The sequence below is a fragment of the Passer domesticus genome, chromosome Z (assembly GCF_036417665.1).
Source record: "Passer domesticus isolate bPasDom1 chromosome Z, bPasDom1.hap1, whole genome shotgun sequence".
Lineage (NCBI taxonomy): Eukaryota > Metazoa > Chordata > Aves > Passeriformes > Passeridae > Passer > Passer domesticus.
This window is the reverse complement of record NC_087512.1, coordinates 45,345,219-45,367,576: the sequence shown is the minus strand read 5'-3', so window position 1 is coordinate 45,367,576 and position 22,358 is coordinate 45,345,219. Positions and strand designations below refer to the sequence as shown.

The window sequence follows — 22,358 nt, the reverse complement described above, 5'->3', positions numbered from 1 at the left end:
GTCCCCATGAGTGCTGCTGTCACAAGTATATACTTCTAGGAGCTGTCATGACCTTTGGAAGAGTAGAGCAATACAGACTGGCTGGCTCAGTGCAGTGGCACTTGCTTTATTGCTGCTTGTTAATGGAGGCCTAGTTGTGTCTCCTGGGCCTACTGAGATCAGCATCCCTTTACTACGCTCCTGAGTTAGGCTCAAAACTTGTCTGGTATCTTAACCATCATTAATTGTAACGTCCCTGTGACAAGATGCTGTTAATCCACAGGACACATAAAGAAAAGTCATGGCTTTCAGAATGACTCCTCATATTGTGTAGTAGATATTTAACTTAGAAACTGAATTGCAAGGGTAGTCTCCCTGTAGACCCATGGGGAAAGAGAGTGACTCCTGTTAGTCACTCTGCGAATCATCTGGATGTCTCCCCCTTTATGCTGGATATGCAGCTGAAGGCTAACTAACTTCCTAATGCAGGCACTTAAGTCATGTATCTGACTTAAAAATCAGTAAAGAAATCCAGTACTGTGTCAGGAATGGACCAGGATGTGCTTTAAGTTGCCGCACCTTCAAATTTTGGGGGAAAAACAATCTCTCCTGTGGTACTGCCCTGCAGAGCAACAGTGAGCACAGAAAAGGCTGAAGTAGAGCCTGTGCTGTATCATCTCCTCTCCCCTCCCCTAGTACAGTCTCCTGCAGCTCTCTGAGACATCCCAGACCTTGACATGTTCAGAGGACACCAGGCATGGACTTGATCCTATGGTGTCGTGATGGGGATTTGAAATTCAGAGGATGGGTGGTCAGAATTAGACTCTTTCAAGAACAAGAACAAACACTGCATGAAGATTCTATGAACAAACCCTCTGTCCTTAAATTGAAGTTAGAGGGCTGCAGCACTTCTAAGTGGAGGGACAGGCTCCCTCTAGCCTGCCCATCAAGCTAAAATACAGACCTTCCCAAATTACTGTGAATAGGAGAAAGGAAATCAAACGTGGAGCTGAGAAAGAATGAGTGGAAGTGAAAGGGGCAGGGAAAAAATGTAAGGAATATTTTTGGTACGATAAATGGTACAGTACAATTTTTATTCAATTTTCCCCATCTCTAGCTCTAAAAAGAAATTTAGCCATTGTGCCTCAACTTAAGACTGGTGTCACTTATTTTATTACTTTATGCCTTTATCAATACAGCAATATTCCTTTCCTTTTGACTTACCTTTTGTATGGTAATAGTATTTTTCCCTCACTGAAAGAAAAAGGAAAGGTGAATGCTTTAAAGCATTGCCATAATTAGGGAACTTGTTAATCTTGGAGTGCAGCTTGTCAAATTAGAAGGGGAGATGAGACTACTTCCGAGGTAAACAGCCACTACCAGGCTTCAGAAGCAATCTTTTAACCTTTTTCCACTGAGGATGAGAAAGCAGCATCCTTTGTTAATAACCCTGAAGTGGAAGTAGAAATCAGAAATACTGGAAGGGAGTTGTCCCTCCAGTAGTCAGAGGTAGTTGACAGTAATGTAGAACAATTTTTCCACTTTGCCACATTCTCTAGGCGAGGGTCAGCACAAGTGAGATAGGAAGGAGTCCTGCCTCCCTCCCAAGCGACATGCACAGGTCCAGTGCTGTAAGGAGACAAAGACACGTCTGTTGATCACCTGCTGGCCACCAGGACAGCACATGTGTAGCTGGCACATCACCACATGGTACCTGAGCTGGCCAGGGAAGCCAAAAATGAAATGGATGCAGGGGCTGTGCGGATGTGCCACCGGCCACATGCATCCTCTGGACCCTGCCCTTTGATGGTCCTCATGCTCTGTTCTCAGGGAAACCCATGCCAGAAAAATCACACTGTGGTCTGACTCCTGCCCTGTCTCTTGTGTGCTCTGTGGCACCTGACCAAGTTATAAAAGTTGTGGTCCCAAAGCTGAGGCCTGCTTGGGTTGGTCTGCCAAGGCCTACAGTGCCTCTGCTCTGGGGCAAAACCAAAGCACAGGAATGCTGCATTGTTTTGGCAGAGCTGTCACCCCAGAAAGGCAAGCTCCACATGGGCCTTTCTGGGAGTATTGTGGGGAAATCTTAAATGGAAAGAGGAGGCTGTAGGAAGACATTTAAGAGAGGGGAATGGTTTCTTTGCAGATATATAAAAACTATTAGAGGAACACTTTTTTTTTGCAGTACTATAGAACTGAATCTCTAACCAGCCTGGATAAAGGGTGGAATTGTGTTTGAAGGTGATAGTGTTAGAATAAGTGAAATTTAGCTTCTGAACTGAGTTAGCATTATTACAATCTTCATGTCTTCTGAGAGGGAGAGCGATTGTAGGTTAGGGTGTATTATTATATCCTGCTTGTAATAATATCTTCTCTGGTGTAATTATGCTAAGATTGACAAGATCCCTAAATATGGGAATGCTTTAAAACATTCACCTTTCTCTTTCAGCAAAGGAAAAACTATATCCAAATACAAAAGATCAGCTAAACGGAAAGAAATATTTCTGTATTGATAAAGGACAAAGAATAACCAAAGGGACAAGACTAGTCTTGAATCTAATACACCAGACACAATTATCAGGATTGTCTCTCTTTTGCTTTCTCTTCCAGGCTCCAGGAGAAAGAAGAATCAATTAGCCCTCTGCAGACTATGACCTTGAAGGATACAGCTTTAAGGGGAATATGCTGAGTAAGACAGAAAAGAGAAGAGAAGAGAAAAAGATTTGGAAACTCATGGAGGAGATAGGTTCAGAAACAGTACATCAAGCACAGAAGATGAAATGTGCATTTTTTTTTATTTCTGCACTGAAAAAAAAAAATCAGCACAAAAAGGACTTTCTGGGAACATATTACCTCACTCTGTCTAAAAAGAAAAAAAAGGACAGTGAAAGGCAAAAGTAGGGACAATCCAATTTGCAGATGCTACTTTTCAAGCCATGTCACTGAGAATTTTATAGCTGTCAAAGGCATTAAAAAAAAAGTTAGCACTGATGCAATCTGTCAACCTCTTCAACAAATCTTGCTCTACATAAAACACGATGATGTGTTTGAAATGCAGCTGTTTCAAAAACCCCAAGACAGTGCTTTAAGAGCTGTCCAAAAAAGTTTTTTTCATGCCTCTTGGAATTCTTAGGCAGACCTTCTGCAATGTATTTTTCCAGCTAGATTTTATGATTTTTCTTTGCAGATAAACAGAGATGCTTGCCATAGTCAGAATTACGTGCCACAGTTAGAATAAATTCTGTCTATGCGACATTCTCTCCTAGAGCAAACCAAACCTGATATGCTACCAGTTCTCCCTCTCCTTTCAGTCTGTAGCTATGGAACTCTGGAATGCCTTAAAACACATTTATCTTTAAAAAATAAGGCCAAATTAAACAAAAACCACAAACCCCAAAAACTCCTACACACACAAAGCCCCCAAATCAAAATCAAAAAACCCCTCTCAACCTAATCACCTAACTTCTGGACCATCATTTATTTCCCAGATGTGAGCACCTCTGAATGCAGATAATGGCTTTTTGTCAGTGACAGGTCCAAAGAATCTTTTCTGTGCCCCTCTGCCCCTTCCTTTACTTCAGAGAAGAAGTTAGCATGTTTTTGAAAAAGATTTGCTACATATGTGGAAATTCAAGAGGAATTATTGAAGCAATTATGACTGAATAGTGGTCTCTGGTCACTTTATGAAGCAAAATGTGTTAAAAAGTCATATATTTAATGTCAGAATGTTTGCACTACAAAAATATTTTATGCATCAGCAATATTTAAAAGAAAGCTCACTTAGTATAGTTCTATTTAACTGCAAAGGTGTTTAATTTAAGTAATACCACAGACAAAGCCCCCTGTCATTTAATGGTATAGCAGTATTTCTCTATTAGACTGTTTCCATCTGATAAATTACTTTTTATTAGAAGGATGGTTGCCACCCATTATCTAAGCAAAAGGCAGCAAGGTATCTACAGGAATACTCAGAACTTTCTTTCACTGATTCAGGAACTGCTGTTCAAGATTGACTCTCGGCTGAAAGGACCTCCTCTGAAATCACTGCAGTTATGCTCATTTTCACTGGCAAGGGGGTTGGCCTAAAATGTTAGTTTTAATCCAAATGCCACATATCTATACTAGGTACAGTCCCAGTGGGGCTAAACTTAGAAGCGAACTTCTGGTGACTTCAGAGCTCCAGGGTGAGGTCCAGTATGTGCCATCTTCAATGTGCCAACCTGCGGCATTATAGGGAAGGCATGAGGGAGAATAAATGACATGGGGTCCTGCAAGGAAATTTGTGAGGAATGCAATTTTTCACTCTGATCACTGCAGCTTTCCACAGGAAACCCCAGCTCTGTGCTCTCAGCAGAAGAGTGTGCTGTCTTCTTTTTTAGTAGAGTTACACAGCTTTACACAGCTCAGGAATTGCTGTCTTGGTTTGCTTTGAATTTGGTGGGTTAAAAGCATGAATGTCAAAGAAATGACACTTTAGAAATAAAGTGTTTTGATGCTTTATGATTACTACTAAGCAAATAATATAGATACTTTTTTTAAAATTTGTTTTTATGACGAGCAAAGACTAATTTGGAAACTGCCTCTTTCTACATTGGCAAGAATGCTTTCATGAAATGCCTCACAAAAGGCAGTAAGGCAATATACGAGAAACAAGTTAAACAAGAAGCAGCTCCTAGAGATAGGGAAAGACACAGAGAAATGTATGCTTTGCTCTTAAGAGAAAGGGAAAAATCTTAAACTAGATACTAAATTAATAGTTCCCAGTTTCTAACTGCTTCAAATCTGCTGTCGCTTTTGCTCACTGTTCTGAGAGTTTCATGAGGATGATAGGGATATTTGGCAATCACAGACTTCAGGAAGGATGTACCAGAAATGCTCTGCAGACAAGGCAAAGAACACATATGGAAGATCCAGCACAGGAGACAAAGCCAATTTATAAGGAAAATACACTATGTGGAATAGCTATCAGATAAACCCTTGAAGCAAATCATGTATTTCCCTACAAGTGGATGCAGAGAAAAGGTGGTACTAGCCCTTTACAGGCATCCCAGATGAAGTCCTGCACACCTCAGAATTAAGTTCTGAGCACTCTAGATGCTGTTCTCAGGAAGCAACCCATGCTATATCTGTCTTAGCATGCTTAAGCTTTGCAAGTCAATCACATGCCCTCCTTGAAGACAGTCACAGAACAGTTAAGTGCCTTTTTTTTTTTTTTTTTCTGTGAAGGGGAAAAAAACTGCAAAGAAACATATAGCTTTTACTTACAAAGTTTTGGAGCAGTTTGGAGATTGGTTTCTGTTGCTTGTGCCTGAGATGCTGTGGTAGGCTCCAGGGCGGGTGGTGACAGCGAAGGTGCAGCAGAGGACAACAACCCAACATCTAGGATGCGATTATATAGAGAAGGCTGGAGGAACGGTTTGGAGGGTACAAGTGAGCTGTCACTGTGCACTGTCACTTCAGCCTTGCTCTTGGGGCTAGGTACGAGGAAGGGTGAGGCATACACCTCCGAAGGCACCCAGGCAGACAGAGCTGTAGGATCCACAGCACTCTTTGGGTCTTGTCCTATCCTCCCAGGGTCAAGATGGGTAGGAGAGTCATACTCAAAAATCTTGTCCACAAAGACCCACTTGAGGCCAGCAATGCAGAGGCAAAGGCTAAGCAGGCAAGCCAAGATAGGGGCGATGCAGATCTTTTCAGAGTTGAGGCAGCCCTTCAGTCGCTCTGCCTCCAGGCACACACAGCAGGTTGCGGCAAGGCCTGCTATCCCCTGGACCCTCCTGTCCTCTCTTTGGGTCCCCGGCATGTTCTCCTCACCCGGGAGCCCGTTGAGGGACGCATCAGGGCTCAGCTGAGCTGAGGGGCTGGGGAAAGTGTCGGCAGCTACTTCAGACATGTTTAAGCATCAGCTCTCAAACAGCTCACCTCCAAAAGGCCTTAACTCTATCACAGTCCATTACTGTGAGACACAGACAAAAAGAGACGGTAGTAATAGTCACAGTGCTCTGCAAAAATCACAGAGTGGGAGTCAATAAAAGGTCGAAGCTCAGCAACATCATCCAAACTGAGAGAGGAGTAATGCACAGGAAAAATTAGATCCCCTTAGTCCTTGTGCCCCCAAGCCCTCTGTCACTGTCTCTGCTTCTCTGAAGTGAGAATAGCTCTGCAATTACTGAGCTCCTGTTTGCTAGCCACTTTTATAATTCCTTAAACGCCTCTCAAGCAATTCCAGCTCTTCTGCAGGGGGAAGAAACATTCCCCCAAAAGCAAGCACAACAAAACAAAATAGGGATAAGGAGGGTCATGAGATAAAGAAAACCACAAATGCTGAACAAACTGACCAGATTAAGTAAACCAGTAGCCCAGAGCGAAAGGCAAGACTCTCACCTTGAGCATCTGAGGCTGGTATCTGCTTAGACGAGGAAAACAATTGTCATGCGGTAGAAGGAGCAAAAGCAAAATCTCTAACAACAGCGGCAACGGCAGAAGTGACAGTAGCAGCAGCATCCTGTCGTGTTACAGCGGCGGCTGAAAGAGGCTGAATCATTACAGAGCAGCAGGTGCTCGCTGTCTGAGCATCACTGCAAACAATATCATTACAGAGAGCTTTGAAAGCAAGAGCGATGCCAAGACGGTGGTAACTCCCTTTATCTCCCCTCCCTCTTTGTCCTCCTTGAGCGCTCATTCACTTTCCTCCGTTCTCCCCCCGCCGCCCCGCTCCCCCAGCCCCCTCGCAGCCTGTTTCCCTGATGTACAGACTCGCTCCTTCCTCCCCTACCCCACCCCCCGCACTCTGCAGGGCGGCTCTGAGTGAAATCAGTACACCCAGCAACGCAGGACTGTCAGTGACTTCCTATTTTATCCAATTAGGAGGAATAAAGGCCATCAAATCAAAGGGAGGGAGCGGACAGGAGGTGCTCACCCACCCACTGCCTCTCTCCAGGCAAAGCGTGGCCAGAGGCAGCGGCGGCCATCGATGGCAAAGTCCTCCAGAAAGGACTGGGTGTCGGTGGGAGCTCTTTGGGTTGGACTGGGCTCGCTCAGTCTGATATTCGATCTCTCCCACGGGGAAGACCTCTTTCCAGAAGCAGTTTCTCCCTGCCTGACACCTAGAGACGGCTTTTCTTTTCAAGCTCCCAAATAAGTTTTATTTCCTAGGAATAGGGCAGGAACGCATCTTAGATCAAGCAGATGAAATAAAAAAACCCAAACCATTCCCATCTGTGATAATTTTTCATTCAAGTTCTTGCAAAGAGGTTTGGTTTTTTAAAAATTCTATTTTTCAAGCTCCTTTCCAGACCCTTTTCCAAACCCAAAAAACCCTGCAGTCTTCACACTAAAGTCAGTTCATGAATGCACTTTTCAAGAGTTCATGTGTTGCTAGAATAGATCCTCACTCACTTTAGACTAAAAAAAAAAAATCAAACAAAAACCAAAAAACAAAACCCCAAAACACTCCAAACCAAAAAACCCCAAACAACTATTTTGTTATTTTTTATTTGTATTAATTAAAGGCTTACACTTCATTAAATTTGGCTGCCATTTCTCACCGTTACTAATACGTAGCACTACCATTTCCACCAGTGCAGTATAATACAGGGGTAAATCAACAGTCCAGTTAACATAATGAAAGTAAGACTAGAATCAGATCTATTCCCAGTCTCTTTTGTCTGTCACAGAAAAATACACCCGTGTAACCATGAAGACAGTATGAAAAGCAAGGTGCTTAAAACACAATTTCAAGGTCCTTGAACTTAATGAAAGCATTTGCACTGAAGTTTTGCTGGTGAGAATTCCCATTTCTCCTTAGTACAAATGACTGCAGGATGCATAAGGAAACAAAGAATCAAGTACTAAAAATTGCTCTGAACTAATTTTTGTTGATGTCTTGTTTAGGCATATGAAAGGTAAATTCCTTTGTAGTTATCTATTTTTGGTAGTGTCAAAAGAGGCATCTGGCTCCATCCATGTTCTCTTTCTGCCTCCAACGCTACTCCCATCTCACCCCCACTTCCATAGGAACATTAGTAACATCTGCATGAAAAAGATGTATCAAAATCTCAATGAATCCCATAGTGTTTTTACAGACTGTCATGTCAAGGACTAATTGATGGATGTCTGATCACAAAGCTTCCTGTGAGGCAGTCGGTCGTAGCCAACTGAAGTAATCACAATGCTACTACAATCAAGTGCTTGGAGCATTTACCTTAAAGCACAGCTAGTGATAACACTCTCCGAAGGAATGTAAAAAGATAAATCATCTTACAATCTAGCCTGCATTACCACTGAAGTGTCTGGTCCTTAGGTTAATGATGTGATCAGCAACCTCAGACAGAACGAACAGCTTGCGCTGCATATTTACATACGTGGCTTCTCTTATTACAAAGCACATGCTCCCTTTTGCTGGTAATATCCTGCATCAGTGCAGCCTCTCTTGAGTATTTCAAAACCCATTTCAAACAGCACTAAGAACACAGCCTCTGTAGAATGTGTAACAAAACAGCAGCATTGCCATGACAGGTATGGTGGTCTGTGCCTACAAGTAAGCACAGTTTCTAGAGAAAGGATGTACCTTTCATTTGATTAACTGATAAATCTGGGGAAGCCAGACACACTTTTGCACCCCAAAGTTGTTCCTCAAGTGTGAAGCCACAGCACCACTCTTCAAAGTGGAGTGCAAGCTGAGAACCAGCTGGGAATATTCTATTCATTGCACAGATGAGATACGGCAGCATCTGAGTGCCTGGCAGAAATTTTTTAAAATGGCTTTCCTTCTTTATCCCTGTCTAATTTTTCAACTTTCCTATTTCCAGTAAGAGAATTTTCCCTACTGACACTTCTCTGAGCCTGTGTTTAATCCCCAGTCCTGTCCACGTCTTTCCTGCACTGGTCTTCCTGGCAAACTGCCTGCGTTCAATCTCCGGTAATCTTCGTGACTCTCCATCCTATCTACACTTATCTGCCCTCCTTTAAATCATGTTCCTGCTTTGCTCACATCTTCCTGGTGCTGAACAGAAACGAACGTGGAGCCTTGCACCTTCCTTACAAGGGTTGCCACGAAGTTAAACCGAACACACAAAACACTGCACAGCTGAACAGAGTTGGACAGAGCTACCGGCACTGGGGACGCGTTCAGGGGCTCCTCTGCATGTGGGGGCATCGCCCCCTTCCACACCCTGCAGCCGCACGGACCGGCAATGGGCTCTTCCGAGCGGCTCCTGCCCCAGCCTGGCTAAACTGAGGCTGGAGAGCATCTCTCCCTGCCTCTCTCTGCTCCACCGGCAGGCCCAGCCGCCCGCAGCAGCTCCTCCCGGCAGGCCGGCACACCCGCACAGCCCCGCCGGCTCCGCGGCCGCAGCGTGCCCGCGGTGCCTGGCTCCCGGCCAGGCTGCAGTGCCCTCCTCCGCTGCGGGTCCCTTCCCCCGCCGCACCTCCAGCCCTGGCGCGCAGCCTGCCTGCCTCAGCACCGCGCAGCCGGCCGTGCCCAGACCTCCTCCCCCTCCTCCCGCTCCGCAGGGAAGCCTGCAGAGCTGCCTCAGCCCCCCAGCTCCGCAGGGCTGCGGGGCGGAGAGCGAGGCGGCACCGGGCACGCTGTCCCCGCCTTCGGAGCGCCCGGCGGCTCCCGCTATTCCCCGACGAGAAGGGCGAGAAGAGGTGCTGAATCATCGCCCAGCCAGCTTCCCTGGCCCCACTCCACAGGTGGCCAAGGCCAGGGCCAGAACACAGCCTGCCCAGCTGCAATCCTATAGCTTGCGGGCAGGTTGCTCCCGGGACGCAAAAGAAACCCCGGGTTTCTTTTGAAAGAAAAAGGAAAAAAATTTATTTTCTTTTGAAAGAAAAAAAGTCTTTTTTTTTTCTACCACGTCGGGGTGGGTACAGGAGCACATTACTTTCTGAGTCAGCTTTCAAAGCTGCAGTAAAAGTTCATTGATGATGATCTCTCATTTTGGGTCTGAAGGTAAAAGTATAAACTGAATGTACGGGTCACTGACTTCAGGGGTCCTTTCTGTTCCTCTTGCCCCCAAAGCAACACAGAAATGCTTTATCCTGCAGCTGCAGGCTTGAGCTTTTTCCATTTCTGTAGTGACACACTAGCAGTGGCATGCTGTGCTTAAACATGGATTCTGAAGGAGATGAATGGCTGGGAAGGGTAAGCAACTGGCTCATTGGAAGGGAAGCCTGGAAGAAATCAAGTGGGAGCAAGACCTTGAAGGTAATGAAGTTTTACTGGGGTAGCCCATTGGTGATATATATAGCAGGATAAGGAAGGAAATTACTTGCCTGTTTGCAATAAGGTTAGCTTCATGTGTAAAGCTTTATTCCCGATTCCCACGTAGCTTGAGTCTCTTTGGCTTCGAGGAAAATGCAGTTTGAGTCTACACTAATGAAGCTGATCTATGACTGAGATTTGGACTCCTGCCAAATAACAGGTTGAAACTAAGAGCCTTAGAAAACTGTAATTTTATTTTATTGTGTGTTTTTGCAAAGAATCGAGTGTTTTTTGGTTTTTTTTTGCAAAGTTTCACTCCCAAAAGGCTCAAGGAAATAATACAAAACACCAGTCTTATGGGTGCTAAAAGGAGGTGGACTTCAAACTGCAGAGGACTATTTTCTCTGGCCAGCCACAAACATGTGAATAGATGTGTTATTATGACCAACATCATCCTGCAAACTAGAGCACAAGTATCATTTAGCTCAGCTGACCCTTCAGTCATAACATAATAAGACCCAAACCTGCTGAAAGTTCTGGAAAGTAGGCTCAGTGACTCATTCTCATGGAAGCCATTGGATTTAAAATATATAACCCCTTAAAGTCTCAGTAGTCCACAAAAAAAAATCCCTAAGAATTATCTACTGTCCTGCAACTGCTGGGACATTAGGAAATTAAAATACCTCTTCACAAGTGGTTATTCATGGCTCTGCTGTATGACAGCTTAAGAAAGAATACTCAGAGGACCATACATCAATGTAGGATGAGTGATATGCACCCCCTTCCCAAGACCGGTTTCCCTTAAGGTTCTTCTTAAGGTTTCCCTTAAGAACATGCCCATTCTTCAGTAAGAAGCAACCAGCAACATGCAGTACCAGCTGCTCCATCATGTTTGATTGCACCCCTTTTTCTACCATACACTGAGAAATTAAAAGCATTGTAACTAAGAATCTAAGAAGAAAAAAAAAGTGCATGTTCATTAAGAAGAGATTGATGAGGAAGATAAAAGGATTGCTTTTTATTGATTGCACTTTCTTCAAATTAAATAAGTGCACTATATAAAGATGGAGGAGTGACCCAAAGCAAGTGATCGGGCCCAATGAGCAACATCACTGCCAGCAGTCATGGTGTGGGAAGAGTGGGCCATCACACGTGGTAGAAAATGATTCATTTATTCATCCTTTCAGTGTTTCACCAATCTCCCTTCCATAATCCATTTCCCTTGGACTGATGCCAGCATTTTTTGAGTCCTTCCAAAAGCCCTTACACTAGGAACCTCATCTCTCAGCTCAAATGGCACAAGGAGAAAACTTCATTTTGCCTCTATACTCGTCCTGTCACTGAACTCCAAATGTTAAAAGGGGACAAACTGCCACTTGCACACAGACATCCTATTTTTCACTTGATGTAAAGCAAATATAACATAGATGATAGTGCTGCTTTTATGTTTCTGCCCACTTCCATCCTTCCTCTTATTTATTTTAAACCCTCTGCCCATTTGCAGCCTATGTGATTTCTTAGAGATCAAGCCTCTAAGAAAAGGCAAGAAAAGATGAACAATAAAATTAAGCACATATTCAGGCACAGATATGAGACTAAATATGTCAGTGTCAGCAGAATCATTAGTGTGCTTAATTTGGTTCATATAAAGGACTGCTGTGGGAAGACCCCCTACCCTCACACAACACAAAAGATGGGAACATGAAGAAGCTATTCTAACCCTCTTTGTACCCTGAAGCCAAACCAATTATATTGGATGCTCGTGTGTCAGAAGCAGGTCTTCACACTACTATGTTACTTGGAAATGTCTGAAGAACAGTATACAAACAAACAGTGATTCTGAAAATGTTTTGGAGAGTTCATGTTGCCTCTGTAGCAGTATTTTCTGTATTGGCATCACATGTACACTTTTACACCAAGCATTTACATGCTGTAAATCCAATAGTTGTGTCTTGCAGAGGCAGTTATTTAAAAAAAAGACCAACACAACCACAATGACCGTTCTAAGAAAAATACATACTTTAAATAGCTACAGCCAGTAATTGAAACTGAAAACTGCCATAAAATGGGTTGTTACTTCAGGGGAACTAAAAGGTGTTCTGAGTCTTTTAATCTTCAAGTGACATGTAAGACACTGAGTTTCTTTCATCCTATTCCAAAGCAGAGCTAGTGTCGCTACACCAGACACGGAAATAGGACATGAAACCATGAATGTCAGGGTTTTTCATCAGTGGCACTGACTCACTTTCCCAGCCTCTGCTAAATCACAAAACGGGGATGGGCCCCACCATTGTTCAGGCTAATGGTAATTACCTCGACCACATGGTAAAGGAACATTTAGGAGGTGCAAAGACAAGTAATGCACTCTGCTAGGCTCTTTTGCCTGAGGGCAGAAGCAGAGAAAGTCCATGTGCAATTCAGATGTTTTTAAAATTTGTTTGTTTGGAGATTGGTTCTTTTTCCCCCAGGTCTGGCACCCCCTTCACTCTGTCACTGTCATCTCCAGCGAACCTGCTGGAGTTGTGATTATTTATTTTCACATTGTGGCAGTGGGCTGGAGCAGCAGTGAAGTCACAGGGCTCAGGCTTGGTCACTCACTCCCACCTACCTTAGTACTGCACTCGTACTTTTGAACCACTTTATTCAGACAGAAAAAATTCCTCATGGGTATTCATAGGACAGTGGCAATACTGCTATTTTTCACAGGCTCAGCTATGCAGGATTTTGTGCTGTCAGCCTTTGTATTCACAGTGCTCCGACTGCTGGTAGAGTCACTGGACAATGTTAATTTGAGTCAAGGCCCCGAAAACCCTGAATCAAGGAATTACCCCTTAATAAAATACTTAAATGTGTTAATAAAATACTTAAATGTGCATGGAGTTAAACAAATGGTGAAATGCCTTCCTGATTAGAGATGGGCCACATCAGATATCTAAGTGCCTTTTTGAATCAGAGCCTAATCAGGAACTGAGACGGCATTTTTGGAGCATAGTGCAGTGGTTTCATGATAAACAGTTTGGGTGGCATCTTTTTCCTTGTCTCTCCTTTCTTTTTGCTCCTTCTGTTCTGTCACTTGAACTAATGTAGTAACATTGTTCAGTCCTAATTCTCATGCTGGTCTTGTAAATACCTATATATCCATATATCTCCTAGGCTGGAAGAAAGAGAATAGGACCATGCTCCAGCGGCCTGAAGTCTTGATCTTGTCTTCTCACAAAAGACTTCTCATAGCGAAACCATGACCCAAAGCACTTCCTGAATCTGGACTTAATTTAGGCAGAGGCTTTTAGAAGATCCCAGCAGGATACACATCACTCTGAAATGTTTTGACTGTACTTCACCTTTTCTTTTTTGGTATAAATAGAATTATTTTTGTACCTGCACGTATTCTCAACAGCTGCTGTTTAAATCTTAAAGCACCATACTTTATTTCACTTTTTAATATTCTAACCACTCATGGAGTTTTTCATAGAGTAACTCTTTACTATATGTGTATTCAATAGTTTTGCTATAAGAAAAGCGAAAAGAAGTCAAAGGCATAGAGCCAGCCTACTGCATGAAGAAATTTCTGTATCATTAAATAAACATGTATTAATGATAGGACATTAACATATTTATGGCTTGGACTTTTAAAGTACATCTTACAATAGTTATACTTCAAGAATCTCCAAATTTCAGAATTCTGCTTGCAGAAAATATTATGATTTCACCTCAAGAGCTGGTTTGTTTAGCAACTTTCTACAAATACATCTAAATAATGAAATTAATCCACCTTATCCTAAATTGAGATATTAATTCAATTACACTTGTTAGGTTCAGTTCTGGTCATGTTTATATGTTGCCTGATTATGCACAAGTTAGCAGAATTGATATGTCCACTGTTTGAAATAGATAATCAACAAGATATTAAGTGCAAAAATTCAGCAATAACAAAATCAACAGCTCTCACCACGCCTCAGAATCTTAGTACCTAGTACTATTTAATATTTAATGTTTAATATTATTTCTTAGTGCATTCAGAAGGCCATAGAAGGCATGAATCACTCCTTTGGAATTGGCTGGAAAACTGTCAATTTCCAGCAAATTAAGAAGAATTAAAAGTAAATAAGTATGACAAAGGATATTTTTTTGTTTAGTAATGAGTTTTGAGTAGTTTAATCAAATAGGCTTTTATTACATAGCCAAGTTTTAAATGCAAAGCCTAACGTGTCACATCTTTATCACTTCTGCACCCAGGCCCTTTTTTTGTGCTCTGTATGGTCTAGCAGAAAAGCAAAACTCTCATCTTCCAGAAATCAATTGATTTAAGGTAGTTAACTTTTCTCATACACAGGACTTCAATGTTTGTGCATCAGGTTGAATCTTGACAAGAGCAAGAGAGGAAACCAGCAAAGAGGAAACTCTGAAACTTTAAAGAAATGTTCATTTGCCTGATGCAGTTCAAAGCTACAGAGCAGACTCTGTGCTGCTCCAGACACTGAGCAGACCCCTTCACCAGGGTAAAGCAGATTTATTACAACTTGCTCATATTTAACATGTGGACATTCAACAGCACTGAGCAATATAGGCTACTGGGTGATACAAATCCTGTAATGCAGCTTTGGAAACATCCACTTTTGCAAGACACTGAACAACCCAGAAATGAAGCATCAGAGGCAGTGACAGAGCTGATACACGTATACATACGTATCAGAATGAGTTTATAACTATAATTGCATTTGAAGGATTCATTATTCCTGCAGCATTTCCTGCATTCACACTGCAGGTCATGTCCACTGGGGGTGCATTATGTGTGCCTGTGTTTCACTGCAGAGGCTGCAGAGCAGCAGTGAGACTTCACAAACCGAATGGAGAAGACAGCCTGTGTTTTTCCTTCTTCTTGAGGGTGTGTAAGGAATAAATGCATTTACTCTGAAAGATTATTTGAAAAGGTGGTCCAGAGGGGCATGGCTAAGGTCATCCCGTATTCTGTGTTCCCAGCCAAGCTCATCCAAATTAGCATCCAGAGAGAAAGTCAAATAAAAGAGAGTTGTCCTCATGTACACCATTGTAGGTATGCTATGCCTGTGGAGAATAGTGGTTCTGAAGTGGAGAAGGGAAGCCTACAGGGCTACAAGAAAAAGAAAACGGCACTTTGTGTCTGCGACCTATATGCACATAAATGAAATGAAATAGAGTCCCTTTCTGACCAGGGCCACACTTTGAAGCCGGACCTTATAAAACACTCCCTTTCCTTCAGAAATTTGCTTCATCAATCAGTCAAATATCTTGCCAGTGTGAGCAAGGTTTCATCCTACTCAGCTATGGAAATAGTGAGGATCTTATACACGGTTTCACTTGAGAGATGCTTTGCTCTTGCTAAAACTCTGCATATTATTTAACTGTCGCTTAACTCCAATTAAATTGAAAGCTGCCAAAGGGCAGAAAAACCTCTCAGTGTTTCTAATTTCATACTAAATCCTTTGTCCTTCCTTCAGGTTTCCAACAAAGGAATAACATTTTAACAACTTTGCACATGCTAGAGGAGAAAACAAGGATGTGACCAAAATAGATTCCATTCTAAAGGCACCAGCTCCACAGGACAAAGACCAAGTTCCCAATGATGGACCAGGCTGACACCCATTCATGGGCAAAACATTTCTACTTATTCCAGAAGGCTTCAGCTTAGTTAAGGAATAAAATGCCAGAGGGTCTTGAATTTTGAACTCCTTTTGCTCTGAAGAGTAGAGATTATGCTCCTGCTTCACTGATGAATTTGAAATGATTCTCTGGACGCCTTATTACTAACACTTGAAAGGTATGTGAAATTTGGTATATTGCATTCCTCTCCTTCATCAGGCATCAGTTCATGGTTTCATCAGGAAAGCAGCCCTGCACAGCTGGGCTCAGCATAGAGTTTGCTCCTTGAGACTGCCTTGAAGAATACAATTACTAAAATTTAACCAAGTGAACTGAACAGAATTATAACGTTTTGGCCTGCATTGCTGAGTATGTGCTAGTAACACTGGACAGTGCAGGTGTGAGCAGACAATACACTTCCCTTTCTAAATTATCCTGCTTAAGAAGTGCTAATATTATCCCAACAGTGACTATTAGGGTTAGACATGGGCCAATTAAAAAGCTATGCAGCTGGGGTCTCGTCAGCATTAATAATTACTTGTATTTGTTTCCACCACCTTTTACCCCCACCTCCATCTTCTTTCCTCCTCTAACAAAAAAAAAAAAAAAGTAATCTCTGTGCATGTATGTAATTACAGGAAACATTATGCATTATTAATGTGGCTGCAGCAGACAGAAAGTTCAGGTTTACTGCTTACCAGTGTAGAAGTAAGTTGTAGCTACTGGCAACAGTCAGCTTGCCTGTGCATTAGATAATGAGACAGTGTCCAAGAGTTCCAACTGAAGAGGTAAATAATACCAGCTATTTGGAAAAGCACAGAAGTTGGAAGGCATGATGCATCTGAATCTACCATTGAGATGGACAACAAAGGACAATCTGTAAGAATTATTCCAGGAAAAATTTACTTGCGACAATAAGTTTCTGCATTTTCTTTAATCCATGAATGGGATGAATGTTCAAAAGCAATTACATGAGCTGGAAGTCTACAGAAGCTGGGTGGAGAAGAAACAGGTATAGATAGTACCCCATGAGATTAAGCACCCCAAATAAAGACCTTTACGATGACTTTTTCCTACCCTAAACACCGTGTCCACAGTGAGCTGGAAAAAGTATGCACGCATGTCCTGTGATTTCAAGGAATATCAGACAGGTCAGGCCAGAAGTGCTCATTTCCTGGCACACCAAACACTGAACTATGATTACAGACATGTATCTGTCAAACTGGTATCTGTACATTAATGCTGAAGAAACGCCTTTCAGATTTCATTTTCTGTTTCTCTATACAACATATATAGTTCTGGTGCACAGAACATGGATACAGAGCCAGAACTCCTGAAATGAAGGCTTAGAAGACCAGAAACATACTGTGTGACTTGAACAGCAATAAAGCTACAGATTACATACACAGATTAAAGTCACAGACACTAATTCAGACCTGCTTCCCCAGCAGGATGCCCTTGTACAGTTTCAATTTGAGTCACAATTTCTTTTTTCCCCCCCTCAAGGGGTTCCTTTCTTTGTACAAAATTTGTAACTGTTCTTGATAAAGTGTCTAAAATGTGAAAATTATAAAAAGCAGCAAGGAGCTGTCCTAGAGCTGAAGAGTCACAAATTTCTCCCACAGACTGCCGATGTATCTCATGGATTTAAGGGATCCGCCAAAAAAACTCAAGCAGACTCCCAGCCCAGTAGGTCAGAAGGGAGGCCTCTGGTCTGCATTGAGAACCAAAGGGCTAGCTAGCACGGAATCTGGCACACGTGCAATGTTAAAGCTTTGTTATCCCAGATCACTTGCGTGTTACTGAACAAGCGCTGCAAAGGATTGTCATGACACCTCCCATTTGGGTTGTAGTCCTCACTTCACCCTGCTATCTGCCAGAACCTCCCTAGTGGCTTTAGGCCAAATGTTTATTCTTCCCACAATGGGGACAGTTGGGCATAATACAGATTAGGGTAAAAAACACTGCAGTCTTGCCTTTGTAGATGACTTTCTCTGGTTTGAGTGGCAACAGTTAACGATGACATTTTCAGCTACCCACGGCCATTGACTATTTCAGTACTGAAGACAGGCTTTTTAATACCACTGTGGGGAACAGTGCACAGATGACAGAAAAATCCTTTGGTAATTATTTGGTCTAATCCTATTAGGAAAGAAAGGCTTTCAATTGCAAAAGCAACAAAAAACCTTCCAGAGAAGGAGCCCACCACTTCAATTTAAATCAACATGCCCATCCAGTCCAGGATAGCCTGATTATTATTGTACATAAGAAGGGTGTTAACTGAAATGAAAAATTATTTAACATTTTAAGAAGTTTATTTAGAATTTTTAAAATGCATTTGAAATACCTACAAATTCAAAAGACTGCTTCCCTGCTTATATTTTGTTTGCATTTGACTAGTCCACAGTTCTACTTGTATATTTTGCAAGTAAGACTTACAGCATGGCATAATTTCATAATGATTTTGCTTAGGCTCCAAATTTATGCTACAAGAGAGGATACAATTTACGTTCCTAAAATTTTCTGTTATTTTAATGCAGTGGTAGAATTAACTCTTTCATGTGCTCATCAGAAATTCAGCTAGAGTGTTTAAAATGACAGTAACTTGATTTACTGAGCAATAAGAGGAATTATTCTTCTATGGCCACCAGCCAAACAAGCAATCTTTTAATAAGGCATGTGCAGTCACTGCATTTCCTTTATGAGGCAGGAAAAAAAAAGGAAGCCAGTCGGAAAAAAAAAAAAAAAAAAAAAGGAAAAAGTACTCAGGCACTTAAAATGGACCTAACTTGGTAAACAGGCTGATCCAACCGTGTGGCCTTGGGCATTTGTTCTGGATGAACCAGAATCCTGTTCAGATCCTTTTGCAATCATAGACTTCACCGAAGGTGTTAATAGAAGCTTTTGGTTGTATTTTAAAATAACCTATCATGGCTACCCTTTTCTCTCCCTTGGGAGTCTTCTTTCTCTCCTGAGATCACACTTTCAACACTGGCATGATAGACTGTTTTAGGAAGAACTTCCACATTCCTCTTGCTGAAGGAAGTCTCCAACTTTGCAGGAAATAATGATACATTTTTTACATCAAAGATCTGAATGTCACTGAAGCTTTTTTGAAGACTTAATGAACAGAGAAGACACACGGTGAACACTCTCACAAAAAAATAGTAGGTGCATTGATGATCATAGTTTAATGCTTTTTTTCCCTTTCTTTTTTTTCTTTTTTTCTTTTTTTCCCCCCTTCCTTCTAACTTGGAGGAAGCTCCTCAAAGGCAGGATCTAGGAGATGGACAGACATGGAGACAACTTTCCATGCTCCATCTTAGTCATCTTCATCATGCTGGCTGTCTGCCTGGCTTCCCACTCAGCACATGATCATGGAACAACCTTTTGCAATTGTTTGGACTAATACTTGCAAGAAATAATTCTAGTTTTGAGGCATCAAAAGTCTTCCTGAGCATCCATTGGGATTTCTGCACATGCATTTCAGAATTAATGGAGCCAAATGCTGGTCTGGGATTCCCAGCCCACATTCCTACTAGTCCTAAGGCATGTGCTTAAGGCTGCTCCGGAAATTTTTCCTCTGACCAGTGTCTTGTTAACATCCAATTGCTAGACAGTCTTTTTTAAGAAAAAGTATATGTCATTGTGACTGTTGTCCCTGTGATATGTTTTTGCATTTGCAGATGTACAGCCTCCCTCAAGTTAGACAAAATCTAAGCAGGATTGCATATCTGTTAAAGACTGGGAAAGGAAGACTGTTTGATGCCTGACCAACAGCACCAGTTGTGTTTACCCTGAGCATAAGCATGAAAATGCAGGAGAAAGAGGCAGATGCTTTGTGGGGCCTCTCTCCATTTATTTAGCAAATATACAAGTAACTGCAAGACTTCTTTACAGCCTTTCACATAATGAAAACACAGCAAAATATTTTTGTAAGTGGAGGGAAATATTTTCATAAGTGGTGAGAGAATGTGAGAATATTTAATAAAAGCTAGGGCCATCTGAAAAGTACATTGCTGCTGTCAGTAATTAATGCATGAGTTATGAAACTCAAGTAACTAATTTTGAGCCTGTCTTCTTTTGTAGAGCTGTCTTTCTAGCTGAGATCAAACACATTGTTTAGTGGATCAACCCCTTTCCCCTTCCCCTTCCCCACAAACATTTCTATTTAAACATCTACATTTTCTTACAGTAACATTATCCATTGTGTCTGAAATTGACATGATCATGGAAATTCCCAAAGGAATCTGGAGCATGGCTCGTGTTGCGCTTGCTGCACAGGAAATGCAACCGTTCTTACTCATCCTTCCTCTATAATGAAGAGTCAGATTCATTGTCTTGCTGTGCTGAGGAGGAAATTGCTGCATAATCTCCTTTCACAGCTAGACAATCCCCTCTTTCCAAAGCAGGCTAAGCATGCAAATTCTCCAGACATATTTGATGAATTTCTAATCACAGTGGGTGAAATGACAGGGCAAAGGTGAGTGTCAGTGACAGAAGCCTTGTGCTAATGCCCTGCTGAAAACATTGTTTTCCTTGTATATTCACCCACATATTAATTGTGGGTGATACATATTAATTGTATCTGCTCTGGGACAACTAAGCCATAATCAGGTCAAACTGTGGCCAGTCTTAAGACCAGTTAGAAGCCTTGAAAAGACTGACACAGGGATATTTCTCAGCACTTCACAAAGTGAAGTGCAAAATGAAACCCCCCAAGGCTTCCCAGTTTATGATATTACATCACCAGGGTAGTGGAGGGAGTGCCTTCAGAGTATACCCTTCCATCTCTTGAACTAAAAGAAGAATTTTTGTCGACTGTGAGGAGCAGGCCAAATTAAGTCTCTGCAGCCTGTCAGGTGATTTTACAGTCCTCTGCAATCAGATTTTCCTGTATGAGGAATAAAGACATTTATTTTTGCCAGCTGGATATAGAAAGAAAAAAATATCTGCCATCAAGAAGCACTTATTTGCTTAGGCCCCATTCAAGTAGAGTTCTTAGGGAAATTTTGAGAAAATATTTGATAGTTGAAAATAGGAACATTCCTGCACTAACAAAACCAAATGCTTCTTATGCCCAGGCTAGTAAATCTCATGCTGTAACATATATGTCAATAGTTGAGAGTAAGGATGACATTTTCTTGGTAATAAAACAAGTCAGCAGTTTTCTGTGAGGACTGTTTTTGCACCTGTCTCTCCCTTTTTGGCTTTGCCCACAGATAGTGCACAGGAATCAGTAAAGTACTGACATATAAATTGGTGAGACCAAACAAGGTTACAGAAAGTATTATAAACAAGATTATGGAAGAGACAAGACTTCTTATAAACCTAACTAGAGAAAATTAGGAGTCAGAAAGGTTGAGTTCCCTCTCCTGGTCATGGTGTGGTAGAAAACTAATTTAGCAAAGGCATAATCTTTTTGCTGTGTCTTTCTCCGAGTCCTTGAGGCACCAGTTGCTACCTGTGCCTGAGACAAGAACACAGGGCTTGGTGGGCACTGGCGCAGGCCAGCCTGTTTGCTGATGCATGTTTCTGGCTGTTCTGCTTCCCCACCACCTGTGAGCATGGGGTTGTGCCAGAAATTCTGCCCAGCATCAAACGCTGCTTTCCAGAACAGGTCAGCTACCATTTCTTTCTGTGGCCAGGTAGAGGAGGTAGAGCACCATGATTGCTTCACATGTGATCAGTTTGACTGGCTGACAGCTGGGACTTTTGTTCAAGATATTTCAGTTTTGAAAGTTGGCATTGTGTGCAGAGATCATGCTCAAAATTATTTGAAACAACTATTTTCTGCAGAGCTACTGAGGGTCAAGGCATGATCCTGACTAGGATTGAGAAGAAGGAGTCCTCAAAGATCAGAAAAGCATGCAAAGCTCATTAAAAACTTGGACCACTCTTATTAGTCAGTGTTTCGCAAAAATGCTGTAATGTACTTTGCCACACTGACAATTTCTTAAGATAATAAAAGGGGAGATGCCAAGAATATGGCAGTGTCTAAGAAGTGAGTGATGAGATTGAGACAGAGGCTAAGCAGAAATGCCAGCTCATACTACCATGTTTTCCTCTCCTTTCTGCTTATACTGCCTTTTCGTGTGATCCACCACCCCTTCAATACTAGGATACAACAGATCTAGAGCAGAAGGTCAAAGAAGTGATAACCAATTCTCTGCTTGCTTCCCATTTCAGAGTTAGCTGATGGCTATTTCTTCTTATAAGTATTTTTAAATAGTTATTTTCTTCCTTAAAGAATCTCAAAATATTCAGCAATCATGTGTGAATCATCAGCTTTGGCTAATGTATTTCTACTAGAGTTACTTGTGCCACACCATGTTCTGAAAATTTGATGACAATAAAAATATTTGACTCTCTCTTTCTGACTTTCTATTTCTCCACCCAGAGAAAATTCTTCATCCACTACTTTGTACATAATGCTCTTGGGTTGTTGTGAATGGCAATCTTATATTTTACAAGATATTTACAGATAATAAAAGCTATTCCTCAGGATGAAACAACATCCACAGGAACAGATTCTTATCAAATTAAAAGGAAAGAC

General features: G+C 41.9%; 2 protein-coding genes across 23 annotated transcripts in view; both read right to left on the bottom strand.

Annotated features, from left to right (window-relative positions):
* NRG1 (neuregulin 1) overlaps positions 1–22,358 on the bottom strand; it is a 444,984-nt gene that overhangs the window by 95,158 nt on the left and 327,468 nt on the right. For 3 of the 22 annotated variants that reach the window (XM_064404527.1, XM_064404525.1, XM_064404526.1), the window contains exon 1: positions 5,242–6,267. The exons of 17 other annotated variants lie outside the window; for them this stretch is intronic. In XM_064404527.1, coding sequence (XP_064260597.1) covers positions 5,242–5,869 — 628 coding nt within the window. In that variant the 5' untranslated portion in view covers positions 5,870–6,267. Of the gene's footprint in view, positions 1–5,241; positions 6,483–22,358 lie in introns of those variants that run through there. 2 more of the 22 variants (XM_064404523.1, XM_064404529.1) reach the window with 1 other exon arrangement.
* On the bottom strand, positions 6,319–6,661 carry LOC135290614 (uncharacterized). The gene has a single exon (XM_064404555.1). It carries the CDS (start codon positions 6,478–6,480, stop codon positions 6,319–6,321), a length of 162 nt encoding a protein of 53 aa, XP_064260625.1. The 5' UTR covers positions 6,481–6,661.

Bases quoted from the DNA above. Each gene is read 5' to 3' on its own strand.
- LOC135290614 (XM_064404555.1), bottom strand. From the start codon at position 6,480: ATGCTGCTGCTACTGTCACTTCTGCCGTTGCCGCTGTTGTTAGAGATT.